Source organism: Schistocerca gregaria, chromosome X (genome assembly GCF_023897955.1).
Source record: "Schistocerca gregaria isolate iqSchGreg1 chromosome X, iqSchGreg1.2, whole genome shotgun sequence".
In the NCBI taxonomy this organism is placed as follows: Eukaryota; Metazoa; Arthropoda; class Insecta; order Orthoptera; family Acrididae; genus Schistocerca; species Schistocerca gregaria.
The window spans coordinates 541767247-541783752 of NC_064931.1; the positions used below are offsets into that span (position 1 = coordinate 541767247).

Here is a 16506-nt window from a genome sequence, read left to right on the forward strand (position 1 = left end):
GGTGGCACTACTGGAGAGCTGCTCCGCCAGCGAGGTCAGCGATGTTACAGTCTGTCTGTAAACTCAAGAGCGAGCAGCGCTTTTGCTGGGGGAAGTGGCCTTTCCCGGAAGAACCCTGCCACCGGCCTACAGGGACACCCAAAAGCAGTTGCCCCTTACCTGTCTAGCAGCCTAGATCGTCGTGCTGCCAGTGTCAGTCAGTTAACTTTGTATACTCACTGATATACTTCGGTATCCAGAAGTGATGGATAATCGCCCAGCATTGCAAGAAAATGTGCAGAATACGAAAAAGAGGAGGTATTTGCGGAGTAACGACAGTTCGAACGGCTCTAATGTTATTACGTGTGTTAAAGAGGCGACACAAAAAGAACTGTTTGGCTAACATTACCTGTCCAAATCAAACGGCTGCAAATTTATGCAAGGACCAGCCTCGCATCAATAGAACGCACAAGGAAGGAACGCGAAAAGAAGTTGCGTCGTTAACCGGAATCGTCACGAAAGAAAACTAATAATTTTGGGAGGAAACTCATCGTTATAGACAGTTTCGCAATCACGTAAAACCTTTGATGCTTGTGGAAAGAGCATTTGAATGTATTCTGTTCTCTATCTCGGTTACTACTCACCTGATTCTAAGACATATTGCTTAAAACATGTGCGCATTAGTTGCTCTAAACACTGCTGAAATTTCCTTCGAAACATGTACACCGATTCTGGACATCTATGTAAGAGGTTTGACATACGAGATGCGTTCACACATTAATTTTATTTTTTCGGTAAGAACTTTGTTTGTTAATCTACAGCAATGTTGTCCTCTTCAAAATATTCCCCATTAGTTATGCCAGTGCTTTTTTCAATTCCCGAAACACTTTAGGAACTGTTTCCTCGGGATATTTCATAGGTCTCTTAACTGTGCATTTTTTAATCTCATCCACACTTGTAAATCGCTGTCCAATAAGGCCTACTTTGAAATTTTTATACCACTTGTATGCCCCTGGTTTACTCATAACAGACTCAACAAAAGTAATATTGAACATTTCTAAAATTTTCATAGACTTTATTCCATTCTTATAAAAAAATTAAATACAAATTCTCTAATCTGTTTTTTTTTTTACAGAAAAAAGAATCGTTGATGCTACCAAAACACATGTAACCATTTTGACAGCTGACAAAAAAATAAATACCCAATATGCATAACATTGTACACATACTTTTCATACATGTTTAAGAAGACAGTGACAAAAAGTAGTGCAAATCGGTCTAATAAAACAAACAAACTTATAAATTCCTGGTACTTTTTAAACAATCTTCGTGCTGTAAGAAGTGTTAAGTTTCAATGCAGTCCTTCAAAGAAAACTTCTACCGTTTAGTAGAAACACAAAGTAAGAACAATCCTTAAATTCTACATATTGCTTCCATTATATGGGGTTCGTTTTACGAATAGCAATAGAGGAACATACTACATTCACATGAACAGGCATTCGGTTCTATATTTGCAGTAGAGTCCTGACTTCCGTTCTTATGTTAATATTATTTACTCTATAATGTTGTGTTTCGGAAGAAGCTATCGTCTTTTGTATTCATTATGGTCTTAAAGAATTTGTCTAAAAATAAACGTAACCGGGACTTATCTGCACACGGTGTCGCCACAGATTCAAAGCGCGCGCCGTGGTAGGTCCGGTATTACGTTGTGAAACAGACTGTAGAAGCGCCTTGTGACGTAGCAGGGTAGGCAGAGTGGGGACTCGCTCGCTCGCTCTTCAGTTTACCAACAGACTATATCACCAACCCGCCGGCTTCCGGGAAGTACGACATTTTGAAAGGCGAGCTCATTCGGCGGCTCTCCCTCTCCAACACGCAGCGCTTAAGACAGTTGTTACACAGGGAGGAAACCAGCGATAGGTAGCCGTCCTAGTTTCTGCGACATCTCCACACCTTGGGTGGACCGGGCGTCCCGGACCCTCTGCTACGACCCATATGGATGTCGCGCTTGTCCGAAATGATTCGCACCCTGCTCACAGTGGCACAAGAGGAGAGCTTGAGCAAGCTGACAGTGATCACGGACACAGTAACTGAGGCCGCAGCTCCGCACGTTTTCACTACAACACCCGCCAAAGACGGGCTGGACGACATCACTTCCCGCCTCGACGAGTTGACGTGGCAGGTCGCAGCTCTCAGCATATACAAACGGCCAGACAGCACGCGATCACGCGAACGACGCAGCGCGCGCTCCTCGCCCTCGCCGGACCAGAACGAGTGCTTTTACCACCGTCGTTTCGACGACAGAGCACGTAGATGCACGTCGCCGTGCTCCTGGGTGGAAAACGAGAACGGCAGCGCCCAACACCCGACGGGCAAATCTGACAGCAGCTCCAGCCCGGGAAACCATCGCGATATTTAGTGATAACAGACAGGACAAGTAAGTTGCAATTTTTAGTGGATACCGGCGCGGACGTATGTGTATTTCCTAAGCGTCCGCTGTGGAAAACGCGACCGCGCGCAAAGTACGACTTAGCAGCTACAAATGGTTCGGTCATAAGTACATATGGACTTGTGACTTTAAATGTGAACATGGGTTACGGAGGTCGTTAGAGAGGCAATTTATAGTCGCAGACGTGACCCGCGCTATAATCGGACGGGATTTCCTATCCTATTATGATCTCATACTGGATGTAACAAAAGCTTCCATTCTGGACCGTGTTGCGGCGTTGAAGATGGCATGCCAGCCTACGCAGTGCATTGAGTCGTCGGTACACTTTCTTGCCGCGCTAGCGCCGTTAGCACAACTGCTGAACGAGTTCCTGTCAGTCACGCGACCTGCCGGAGTACCGTCATCGGCCCACCACCCGACATTCAGGACCACGTCCGGTCCTTCGGTTTTCTCGTGGCCCAGATGACTGACCCCCAACAAACTGCGCATCACGAAAGCATAATTCGATGCAATGATCCAAGCAGGCATGCACAACCATCGGAAAGCTCTGCACCTGGTACCAAATAAACCAGATGGCTGGCGTCCCTGTGTTGACTGTAGAGGACTCAATGCCCGTACAATTGCCGACCGATACCCCGTGCGCTACATCGGGGATTTTGCTTGCCAATTGGCAGGGTGCAACGTTTTCTCGACTTTAGACTGAGTAAAAGCCTACAACCTAACACCAGTGGCAACAGATGGCGTCCACAAAACTACAATAACCACGCCCTTTGGACTGTTCGAATTCCCATTGTAAGTAGGCTGTTTAGGTTTTCTTATTGGTAACGCCAAGTAGCGTTCTGTATGAAAATCACTGGCTGTGCTGTGTGCAGTCTGTGGCTAGTTTGCATTGTTGTCTGCCATTGTAGTGTTGGGCAGTTGGTTGTTAACAGCACGTAGCGTTGCGCAGTTGAAGGTGAGCCGCCAGCAGTGGTGGATGTGGGGAGAGAGATGACGGAATTTTGACAGGGGACAATCTGGACGTGTGTCCATCAGAAAGAGTAAATTTGTAATATTGGATATCACGGACTGATGCATATATTTATTATCATTTTTGAACACTATTAAGGTAAATACATTGTTTGTACTCTATCAAAATTTTTCATTTGCTAACTATGCCTATCAGTAGTTAGTGCCTTCCGTAGTTAGAATATTTTATTTAGCTAGCTGTATTGCAGTAGTTTGAGTAACGAAGCTTTTTGTGAGGTAAGTGATTTCTGAAACGTATAGGTTAATTTAGTCGGGGCCATTCTCTTGTAGGGATTATTGAAAGTCAGATTGGGTTGCGCTAAAAAATATTGTCTGTCAGTTTAGTGTTGATCAAAATAGGTAAAGATCAAAATATCTGAGTACATTCAGTTTTGCTCAGCTGTTTGAAAATCAAATAATGTAAGAGATTTCCCAGCACTGTCATTCATAAATTTTCATAGGGGACGTTCCACCATACATGTCATATGGCATCCGAAACGCAGCACAGATCTGTCAACGTTTTATCGACGAAGTTTTGCTTGTATTGGGCTTCTGCTTCGGCATACATCGACGACATATTGGTGCCATCATCATTCATAGAAGAACATGAAAGGCATAGTTTTTCAAAGATTTGATGACTAGAGAACCCCCATAAATCCTGCCAAATGTGTCACTGGGGCTAAGGAAGTGACATTCCTCGGACTTCGGGTTTCTGCAAATGGTACGCACCCACCAGATGAGTGCATTGCCGCTCTTACATCTTACCCGGCTCCCAAAACAGTGCGTGAATTGCGTCATTTCCTGGGGATGATCAACTTTTACTGTCGTTTTTTACCCCAAGCTGCTGAACAGCAGTCACCACTCCATGCCACCCTCACTGGTCCCAAACTGCGTTGTTCCACACCTCTTACATGGGCTGATGAATTGCAGACAGCATTTGAAGCCTGCCAGACTAGGCTCAAGCAGGCCACTCTCCCTGCACACCCAATCGCCGATGCCCCATCAGCCATTTTCTCAGACACCTCATCCTCTGCTGTCGAAGCTGTCCTACAACAGAAGGTAAATGTGTACTGACAACCATTGGGTTTCTTCTCCAAGAAGATCACGGAGAAACAGCGCTCTTGGCCACCATTTTACACTGAATTGTTAGCAGCCTATGAGGCAGTCAGGTACTTCAGATTCATGGTGGAAGGGCATGCTTTCACTATATACACAGATCACCGGCTATTGAATTTCACGTTTTCGCAGTCAAGAAATAACTATCCCCCAGTGCAAATCAACCAACTAAATTTTATTTCGCAATTCACAACAGACATTCGGCATGTAAGTGGTTCAAAAAACGTCACTGCTGACGTCTTATATAGAATGGAAAGCATTTCCGCACCTGTTAATTCACCGAAATAGCTGCAGCACAAAATGGTGACGAAGAGTTGAAGGACTTGCTGAAAGGCAAGACGGCTTTGCACTTGCGTCGTGTACCACTGCCAGGCACTGAGGAGCTGCTATATTGTGACGAGTCAGCAGGCTGACAGCAGCCATATGTACCTGCCCTTTACGACGCAGGGTTTTTGATTCTCTACATGGACTCAGCCACCCAGGAATCTGCGCCACGAGGGCACTAGTAACGCAGTGTTTTGTGTGACCTGGTATACAGACGGACTGCCATACATGGACTCACATCGGCGTTCCCTGCCAAAATTGCAAAGTATCACGGTATGTACGAGCTCCTCTAGGAAGATTTGACATCCCAGAGGCTCGGTTCTCGCACGTCTATCTGCACTTGGTAGGACCACTCCCAGTCGCCTGTAACCACTGGTACTGCCTCATGGCAATCGACAGTTACAGCAGGTGGCCAGATACATTCCCGCTAGAAATGCAAACAGATGAGAACGTGGCGCGTGCCTTCACCAGTGGTTGTATTTCATGTTTTGGCTGTCCCCAACAAGTAACTTCCGACCAGGGTCGACAGTGGGAAGCAGATATTTCCCGTGCAATGGCCTGGTTGTTTGGGATACACAACAACATTACTTCACCATACCATGCGGCCCCAAAGGGCGTTGTGGAGCGCCTGCACCATTCCTTGAAGGCCGCCTTAATGTGCCACATGACAGATTTGAGGATTGACACCCTCCCAGTAGTGCTATTGGGACTGTGCAGTGCACTAAAAGAAGACCTTGGCGAACCCCTACATCTACTAGGAGAGTTTTTCTCACAACAAACTAGCCCTCTGCACTCTACTCAAGACCTCCTCACGGAACTATGTAAGTAAATTGAGGCCATGCGACTGAGTTAAACTTCATGGCATGGAAACCTGGCTATCTTTGCGGTCAAACATTTGGCAACAATGAAGCACGTTTTCCTCCAACACAGCCACTGCGCAGGGCACTGCAGCCGCCCTACCAAGGACTGTACACAGTTACAGAACAGAATGATACAACACTCACTCTCCACATTAAAGAGGTAGATACAGTAGTGTCCATCAACCGATGCAAGCCAGCCTACCTAAATGTAGAAGACGCCGCCGAAATGCAGGCCACGACTGGTCACAGGGCACCTGTCACATCACAGCCGACAGCACAACAACGTCACACAGAGCAGCGCTGCCCACCTGGCAACCAACCAGCCATTGGTCACCCAGATGCAGCAGTTACTCCGCAACAACAGCCGACCCACCAGTATCCATCCACAAAAGAAACCCGATACGGACGAAAAGTGTGTTCCGTTCCTTCCTGGTGCATATTCACAGTTCAAGTTCTGTTTTCTCCTTGTTTTTTTTTTCCTCCCTTGTGGGGCTGTAGTGTAACGACCACAGCTCACTGGTCGCTCCACACTAACTGATCGGCAACGTCGCGAACGACCAACGCCCAAGACCGCGCTCTCTAGCGGCCAGTGGGCCTCCACCTACTGCGGCGCGAGCACAGGAGTGTTTGCGGTTGTCGGAAGTGTGCTACGTCTAGTAACTGTGTTCATACAGTTGTTGATCAGTTTGTATTGTAAACAATTAAGAAAATAAAGTATCAGCACTCTAGAGTGAAGTATACAGCTGCCTGATATCTTCAAGGGTGCATCAGTACACAATCTCAAGACGTTCAACTTGAAGACTCAATCAAATGTATGGTGACAACAACAGCAGCAGTTTTATGTGAGCTTAAGAAAATGTACAAATTCTTATATGTGGCTTATCAATACACAATTTAAAAAATAGCTTTGTATATATTTATTTATTCACTTTATGTTCTCCCCATTTACAGACTTCAGGTGGCTATTTAACAGCCGTTGCCTATGCTGCTCATGAAAAATTGGTGAAATTATTTTAAAGACTTCATGTATGTGACCCTGTAATTTGCTTGCTGCTATATTCCAGTTTGGGCCTCTGAGAGAACTGTTTTCCTGTTCTCCAAAAAAATGGCTCTGAGCACTATGGGACTTAACATCTATGGTCATCAGTCCCCTAGAACTTAGAACTACCTAAACCTAACTAACCTAAGGACAACACACAACACCCAGCCATCACGAGGCAGAGAAAAATCCCTGACCCCGCCGGGAATCGAACCCGGGAACCCGGGCGTGGGAAGCGAGAACGCTACCGCACGACCTCGAGATGCCGGCCCTGTTCTCCATACTCTATGTTGGCAGACCTGTGTGTGTAAGGTGTGTTCAGCACAAACGCCGATGACCAATTACGCTCACCCCTATTTCGCACGATGCTACATTATGTGGCGAGAATACACGTCATCTTTCAATAATACAAATGCTGTGGTGTGATTTCAGTTCCCAAAATTACATGTATGTCCACAGCTCTCGACACTGCATACGCTACACTCTCAATAAGTGAAGAACGCTATGCCATGATTCGAGTTCCCAATATTGCATACTCTCAGTAGTGTGAAGAACACTGTGATGTGAATTGAGTTCCTGCAATTACGCATAGGAAAACAGTTGTCAATACTGCACACGCTGCACTCTCAATAGTGTGATAATGCTGTAGCATGATTTGAATTCGCAAAATTATGCATATGCATGCTGGCTGCTTCTAGACGATTAAATACCATCACACAGTCATATTTTTTTCTTTTTTTTGTTGGACCTTGTCGGTTAGGATATGTTGAAATGATGAAATATAGAACATAAGTGGTATGTGCAAGCTGGCAGTTACATCATAAGAATGAGCAAGTTGGGGCATGCAGTGGATATATATGTCAGTCAAATTTTCATCCTAGGATCTAAGCTGAATATTATGTGTCATTCTGGCATTGATGGTGTGGATAAGTATCCTCATTTATCGGGAAATGAGACACCATCACTACTCTTTGATGATTAATCTACGGCTTTCCTTCTATGTTATCTGAGTGCTCTCACACATATGTGTGAACAGGACAATAACATGACATAATTGAACGTTGACAATGTCACTTTGCCCTTCCTAATGTGTTATCTGTAGGATAGCAAACCAAAGTATGTGTATTTATTGTGTGTTTTTTAATGTTTTTCGCTCTTGGATGTAGAGCTTACGTGTTCCCATTTTTTTTTTTTTTTTTTTTTTTTTTTTTGTAGAGGTGCTAAGAACATCGATCTGCCACAGGCCGCACTGCTATTTCGTAGACAGAACTTGTGGAGGATGACACCGATCATTGAGGAGCAGATACATGAATATTACTACTTATTCTACCAATAATAAAAATAATAATTTATACTTCCATAGAGTCCTCATGATCTGTTGTTTTTCTTTATCTTTTAGATACACTTGATGGAAACATATTCACAGATGTGAATGTATTATTTAATGTAAAAATATCGAAATATATATGAAAGGTCCAAGGGAAAAGGGGGTAAGTCATCCTTCTTAATTTTTCAGGAAAGAAGATTTTAACTCCAAACCTTCTGTACCAAATACAATTTTTAGCCAATCCTCTTGAAATTTATGTTTAGTGTAGCCTTACTTATAGTCGTTAGATACCTCTACAAGGTTTTTGTGTAAACGTAATGTAACAACCTAAAGAAAATAATATATCGAATAACTTCCATTTTTTGTAGGGAAAAAGGGGGTAAGCCATTATAAATGGGGGAATGTCATTAAATCTCGCTAATTAGTTAATTTTGTTAAACATAATACAATTAGAACTAGCTACCAGTATTATTTAAGATGTCATTAAAAATATAATACATGAATGTTCAAAACTTTACTAATTACAAAAAAAACATGAAAGTCGTAAGACAGAAAATTACTGACTAGAATAATTCTTTATAAACAGAACAAAACTTTGTAGGCCCAAACAGTTTCTTTGTAAATTATGTTCATTCATTGTTTATTTATTTCCGCTCTGGATCTGCTTCTTAGCACTTGAACTTGATGACACAGCTCCTTGTTACACTTTTGTCCTTTTTCCAGTTTTGGTAGCTGGGAAAAGAACTGCCTAGCCTCTTCTCTGCAAAACATCTTTAACTGTTGTAGATCTGCATACTTGTCTTAAGTAATAGGTTGTGCACCTACAACAAAAACACCTTCTTGTAGGTTTTTTTAAAGGAGAATGTAGGTATAGTTGTTTACCAAATTTAAAATAAGAACTGTTTTAAGTAAATAACACGATAAAAATAATGATAAAAATAAGGATGAAACAAAAAACACTCACCCTTATATGCATAGTCATGTAGAAAGAACTCTCCTTGAGGCTGAGGTTGTTCTGTTGGAACCGCAAGTGGCTTGTTGATAACATGGCGATCCCAATGGCCATGGAATGTTCTTCGGTATTCCAAGAATAGGGGACGCTCGTTAGCAGCTTCTAATTCTCTTATTGGTCTAGAAGAAAATGGATATTTCTTGAAGTATAAGTGATGGAGGTGTGCACACCAATCTCTTACAAACTCGCTATCTACTTCGACAACATGAAAAGGTAAGGGTTTTACTCTTGCACTCTCTTATTTCCTCTATCCAGTCTTTGGGCATTTCAACCCTTTTTTTATGCTTGATACTGGCCATGTTACGAGCACATTCGAGATACGAGTGGCCACGGACTGGAAAAGTCATTTTCACGTGCTCAAGTCTCTTGACTTGATGAACGATTTAATGCAGCCAGCGGAAAATAGTCCAATTCTTGTTCAGACCTACGCAAGAGTCTGAACTACATCTAATTTTCTAACAGAGGGATCAAGAATTGTCGTCACAAAATACAAAAAAAGGGAAGAGACCCCGTTAGACCCTTTGTAGGCTACTGTTTCATCATACACGAAGAAATATGATTTATCGGTTGGCAATGAATGAATATTAAACATGCACAACGTTAACTGTCTCTTGTTGAACACGTTGTTAGTTGTGATGTTAAGGATGTGTAAGCTCTTCGGGAAATCCATAGTACTACTTTCACATTTTTTTGATGCCCTGCTGTTTGCTTTAGAACTTCTTTTATGCATATAAAACATGTCACATTTTAATAAGTGAAGGGTTTTCACAGTTGACAGTTGATTGATTTTTTTCTTCACTCGCCGTTTCTGAGCATGTTCAACGGCTCGAATTCCAGCAGCATGCCTACCACAGTAACTACAAGTGACCATTCTAGGGTACCCGAAAACGACATTAAATTCTGTATTGAAAACAAGTCTATATTTTTCATACGACATAGGTTGAGTAGGCTATGATTTTTTAAGTAACTCATACATCTTACTGATGTTTAGATCTGGTGGGAGATACGCTTTCTTAGAGGTTTTCAAGCTGTAATGACTTAGTTTACCTTTAAATGAACTAATGTGTTGATGAACTGCGTCAAGCGCCTCCGATGTTGCATGATGTTTCAGATTAAAGTGTTGGCCTCGACCATCGTTAGGACTCTCACCTTTTTTCAGATAAAGTTTTATTACTTCTAATTTTGTTATAGATATTCCATGAAAAGATGTAGAGGCTTTAGAACAAACTCCAGTGACAGAATTCTCCCTCTTCACTCTTAGACGATATGAATAACTGTTGACACGAAATTTAGCTCCATTTTCTGGTTGACGAGGTCTCCTTTGCGATATACTATTTACCTTAATTAGGCTTGCCAAGTAAGCATTCTGATCATTCAAAGTCATTTTGTTGTAATTAGATATAATACACCCACGTTCTGCGTCAGTGGTACACTGAAAACATTTCAATTTGGAACATTTACAATCTGGCCCTAATTCATGGGTGGATGATAAAAAAAAATTTCTCGCGTCGGAAATTCACACAACACAGAATGCACTAACTTAACCTCTCCAGCAGCAGATACTCAACACCTGATAATCATAGACAATGGAACGTAAACAACAGCTGCGATCAGTGCTGCCAACTGACTAGCTCCCTTTTTTTCCTAGTTTCACATTGACTTTCCTCGTTTCTTCCGTGGACGCTATGTTTTTAAACCACTGTAACTTTGAGACTATCCCCCTTCTTCCATGAAACAAAAACTTATGAAAGCAGCTTGTTGAAAGCTTTCTGAAACTGTAGTAACCTAAAATTTCGTTTTTTTTTACTTAACCCCTTTTTCCTGTGTACCCTTCATGAGTAATATTAAGAATGATGGGGATGACAAGTGGCTAAATTTGCTTATAAGTGACGGTGAATCATAACATAAAACAAACAAACACTGTCCGAACAGGCCATGAAGGCCCCACAGTACCGACCGGCCACCATATCATCCTCAGCCATTAGTTGTTACCAGATGCAAATACGGAGGTGCATGTGGTCAGCACACCTCTCTCCCAGCTATTGTCAGTTCTCCTGATCGGTGCTAATACTTCACAGTCAAGCAGCCCTTCAATTGGCTTCACAAGGCCTGAGTGCATCCCACTTGCCAACAGCACTCAGTAGACCCAGACAGTGACACATCTAAGTGCCAGCCAAGCCCGACAGCACTTAACTTCGGTGATCTGATGGTAAACGTTGTTACTACTGCAGCAAGGCTGTTGGCGAACTGTAACATAAGTATATAAAGTTTATTATTATTGACTGATGCATACATCTATTTTATGTGTGTGCGTGTGAGTGTGTTTGTGTGTGTGTGTGTGTGTGTGTGTGTGTGTGTGTGTGTGTGTGTGTGTGTGTGTGTTTTGCAGAGTGGCATGGAACCTTTAACGGCGGTGTCACACTGAGCCGTTTTTCAGATATGCAGGGAGGAGGGAATGGTAAGGTGCTCAGTCACCTACTCCAGCCTGATGAGTGCTCACATGTTTTTGATCCAGTTAATGGAGGGGCCTGCTTCATTCCCCTTCTGGAAGATCTTGCCGCCAAACAGGCATGTATTAATGTCCAGAGACTAAATGAAAATCATGAGTATTGCTACACATGGTTGTTTCTAGCTTGCAACACAAATTACCTGAAACATGGATATTTTGCAGATGCATTCGAGACATCTAACATCTGTGCTCGTTACAGTTTTGAAGGCATCTCATTCCACACTGGGTAACGGCCTTGCCGCAGCGGATACACAGGTTCCCGTCAGATCACCGAAGTTAAGCCCTTTCGGATGTGGCTTGCACTTGGATGGGTGACCATCCAGGCCGCCATGTGCTGTTGCCATTTTTGGGGGTACCCTCAGCCTCGTGATGCCAATTTAGGAGCTACTCGACTGAATAGTAGCGACTCTGGTCGAAGATAAACGACCAGGAGAGCGGTGTGTTGACCACATACCCCTCCTATCCACATCCTCTACGAAGGATGACACGGCGGTCGGATGATCCCGATGAGCCACTTGTAGCCTGAAGACGGAGTACAGTGAGAGTGCTCATTTCGCACCACAATCCCAAACCTACCAAAGTTCTAGATGAAGAACCCTAATTGTACAGTCTATGTGTATGATCCGTACGTAGTTTAGGAAAAAAAAGCAAACCAGCAGATGCGAAGTATAAAGTTGTTTGACCCCTCTACTCTTCTAAAGTAGTTGGTCAGCATCCCCAACACATAGATTTACTGCTATCCTCTGAAGGTGAGAAGCATCACTACTGTATGAAGAACATATCCTCTCTACTTTCTGCCCACTTGTCCAAACTTTGTGACACAAGGCATTTTTGCCATAGGTGCTTCAACTCTGTGGTTTCGGCATGACGGTTGCCCAGAGCATTACGCAGCCGTGCGGGATTAGCAGAGCTGTCTAGGGCGCTGCAGTCATGGACTGTGCGGCTGATCCTGGCGGAGGTTCGAGTCCTCCTTCGGGCATGGGTATGTGTGTTTGTCCTTCGGGTAATTTAAGTTAAGTAGTGTGTAAGCTTAGGGACTGATGACCTTAGCAGTTATGTCCCATAAGATTTCACACACATTTAAAAAATTTGAAAAAGCATTACGCAATTGAAGCACGGGAGGTATTAGACCGTATTTCCACTGGTCGGTGAATCGGCAGAGGTGGCCCTATTAACTGACCCGCTTGGTTGCCGAATTTGACGTTAGCAAATTTCTGTGGGGATATATGAAAGATAAGGTGTACCAGTAAATGCCAACAGCCCATGAAGACATGGTCGATCGTATCAGAAATGCATGTGCTGACATTTCTGTAGATATGCTTCCGTCCTGTGTATGGTCATTTGAAAAGCGAATTCTTAAGTGTATTGAAGTTGGCGGTACTACGTTTGAACAGTTACTGTAACTGAAAAAGTAGAGTAGTGTTCGCCTCTAGCCATGGCCACAGTGGCGCGTCGAGTAGTCCCGAAGTTAAGAAATACTGTCCTGTGTTACCCTCACAGCGTAGACGCGGGTCCCTATATGCCATTCGATATTCAAGGACCAATGAGTATCATATTGTAAATTGCGATTGTATGCCCATTTCTATTCCTCTGACCGAGCGAGGTGGCGCAGTGGTCAGTACAATGGACTCGCATTCCGGAGGGTGACGGGTCAAACCCGCGTCCGGTCATCCGGATTTAGGTTTTCCGTGATTTTCCTAAATCTCTCCAGTCAACTTCCGGCACGGTTCCTTTGAGAAGGCACGGCCGACTTCCTTCCCCATCCATCCCAAATCCGATGGGCCTGATTACCTCACTGTTTGGTCCCAAACCCCAAATCAGCCAACCAACCTATTCCTCCGATTACAGGACCATCTGTGGCAAAATCAAGCAATTGCTTCAGACAAAACGTATGTAGATGTTGCTGTAGATCAGAAATGTGCAATAAAAAATTGAGGTTCTCATTAAAGATTTCAAAGTTACTTCCCCGCCAACCACACATTGGATGAGATGGCGGGTTGAGTGTGACATCGTTAGATGTCGTCGTCTCCCCCCTCCCCCCCCCCCCCCCCCCCGAGTCAAACAAACGGTACTATAAATTTTTTATCCGATATGTAGTTTTCCAGCTATTCCAGTGTCTTCAGTTAAAATGAACACCCTCTATACTATTATTAGAGAACCCCGCTGTGCTTCACAATTGCTAAATATGTATGGGAATCCCATATATGTCCTAATCTCCTCATATCTCCTATCTCTGGCAATCACCTCCTTCACCCTCCACCTGTCCATCTCTTCCTCGCCACTCTCTCTCTCCCCACTCTCACCTCCCTCCCCTCTCCCTACATCATCCCCTTTCCCTTTCTATGTCTAATTCCTCTCCACCCCTTTCCATCCATCTCCTATTCCCCTCTCTCTGACCTTGACCCTTGTTTACTGTTATTGCAATTTAAGTAGTTTAAAATGAATGGCTAAATCGGTAGGGATCAATGGTTAAGTGGTATGAGAGGGACCTCTCCAACTACCGTATCTGTGAATATGGTGGCTTCAGTTACACTATTTCGCGTAGTTTTAATCTGCAAATATTGTTCAAATGGCTCTAAGCACTATGGGACTTAACATCTGAGATCATCAGCCCCCTAGACTTAGAACTACTTAAACCTAACTAACCTTAGAACATCACACACATCCATGCCCGAGGCAGGATTCTAACCTGCGACAGTAGGAGCCGCGTGGTTCCGGACTGAAGTGCCTAGAGCCGCTCGACCACAGCGCCTGGCTTTAATTTGCAAATATGTAGGATTATGAAGTTCATAAATACAACTTTCCTGTCTGTCACAACTGATTGAAAGGAAGAAAACGAGGCAGCACATTGCTGTGTATAAGGCTTTTGTGTAAAATTATATATAAAGAGAAGGAATAGATATGGAAAAAGAGAACTGTGAAACAAGTTGGTGTAAGTAAGTACACAGTGGTATTCTGGCGCAGATTGTGTCATCAGTGACGTAATTTAAATGCCCAGTTGTAACAGGAAACCCGTACCTGCTTAAGAATAATTAGTCTATGTCTATCCGCACGATTTTTAGGGCATCGCGTAAAAATTTAGAGTAAATCAGTCAACTTTTCGAGATTTTTGCTAACAATGTCTACATTTTTAGCAAAAATCTCGAAAATATATACCAAATATATTTTTAAAATGTAGCCTGTATTCATCTGAGAATTTATTAGAGTATCGTCTGATAATTTGTAGTAAATTGGATTATAACTTTTTGAGATTTTTGTCAACAGCTGTTCCCTGCTATATATTTATAAACCACATACATTTAAGAAACTTGTAGCTTATATCCATCTGAATGTTTATTACAGTTTCGAGTAAAAATTTGAAGTAAATCAGTCAAGGATTTTTCAAGATTTGTTTCATATATATATTTCAAATTTTTACACAATGCTCTAACAAACTAATAAGCTTTTGGTCAGAAAGTTTGTTAGAGCATTTCCTGACAGTTTGAAATAAGCTGGTCAAGAACTTTTCGAGATTTTTGGTAAAGACCTTAAATAACAGCTTGTTTTTACACATTAGTATATATTATGTACACTAACACTTTTTTGTATACCTATGTGTCTGAATACGTCTGTTTGTGGTTCTTTCTTCTTCACCTGTGGCTGCTAGTCCCGATGCAGTGTAAATATTGTATTTAAAGAAATCCATAATAGTAGTGTTAGTGTGATTTATCACAGCAATCAGCTACTGTTGTGTGAATATTGTACAGGATGAACCAAAAGTCCATTAATATTTGAAAATTTAATACTGCACGGAATAATATTGGTAGAGATGTGAAAACTGACACACATGCTTGAAGTTACATGGGATTTTACTGAAACCAAAAGAGTGCATAAAAAGACCAACAGATAATACATACAAAAGCAATAATTAGCATAACAATTGATTTTTTAGCAAAGACGACGTTCTTTATAACAAATGTTCAGCATGTCGGTTGTCATTCATCAACAATACCTGTAGATGAGGAACAATGTTGTGAACAGTACTGTACAGCTTATCAGTAGGTATGGTGAGAAATAGCCGTCCGCTGTTGTCTTTTAGCATCACTGATGAGGTCGGATGACCACGGTACACTTAACTTCAGGCTACCCCACATCTAATAATCATATGCATTCAGGTTTGGGGACCTGTGAGGCCAAGCATAACGGAAATGGTGGCTCAGCACACTATACTCACCAAACGACATGTGCAAGAGATCTTTCACATGTGTTGCAATATGGGGTGAAGTGCCATCCTGCATAAACATCATACCCTCCGGCAAGTGTTTAACAGCCAGGATGAGGTTCATGCGATTCTGCAACATATCGGCGCACCTCGCGCCTGCCATGTTGACAGTTTAAAAAGTAGTACCTCGCATTTGCTTGAAGAAAATGGGTGTGATCACGACTGATGTAGTAAATTCACACCACGTCATGACTTTCGCGTCTTGCGGCGGGGTTTCCACGACATTTCTCGGATTTTCTGAAGCCCGCGTTCTGCAGTTGTTGTTCTCATGCACTGTCACTGACTTGTTGCTGTTCAGCACCATCTGCGGCCAGTTTTTGCACTCGTTTTTGGTTTCAGTAAACCCCATGTAATTTTAGGCGTGTGGGTTAAGTGTTACCTCTCTACCTACATTATTCCGTGAATTAGTGCATTTTCAAACGTTAATGGACTTTTGTGTGACCCGGTATAAAACAATAAATTGTATTAGTGTGATACATCTCTGCACGTCAGCAGTCAGATGCTGCTATTCATGTATAAAAAATTAATTATACATAAAAATCGTCCACCTCCTCTCTCAGTATTAATACGATGGTTCTCTGCAAATAAGCAGTCAGATGGCGCTAGTCATGTACGCTGTCCA

General features: G+C 42.8%; 1 protein-coding gene across 1 annotated transcript in view; it reads left to right on the plus strand.

The window, feature by feature from the left end:
* Window positions 1-5734: 5734 nt before the first annotated feature.
* Window positions 5735-16506, plus strand: part of LOC126298188 (plastin-3-like) — a 114776-nt gene continuing 104004 nt past the window's right edge. The window contains exon 1 of the mRNA XM_049989495.1: window positions 5735-6111. Within this exon, the coding sequence (XP_049845452.1) occupies window positions 5735-6111 (377 nt within the window). The remainder of the gene's footprint in view (window positions 6112-16506) is intronic.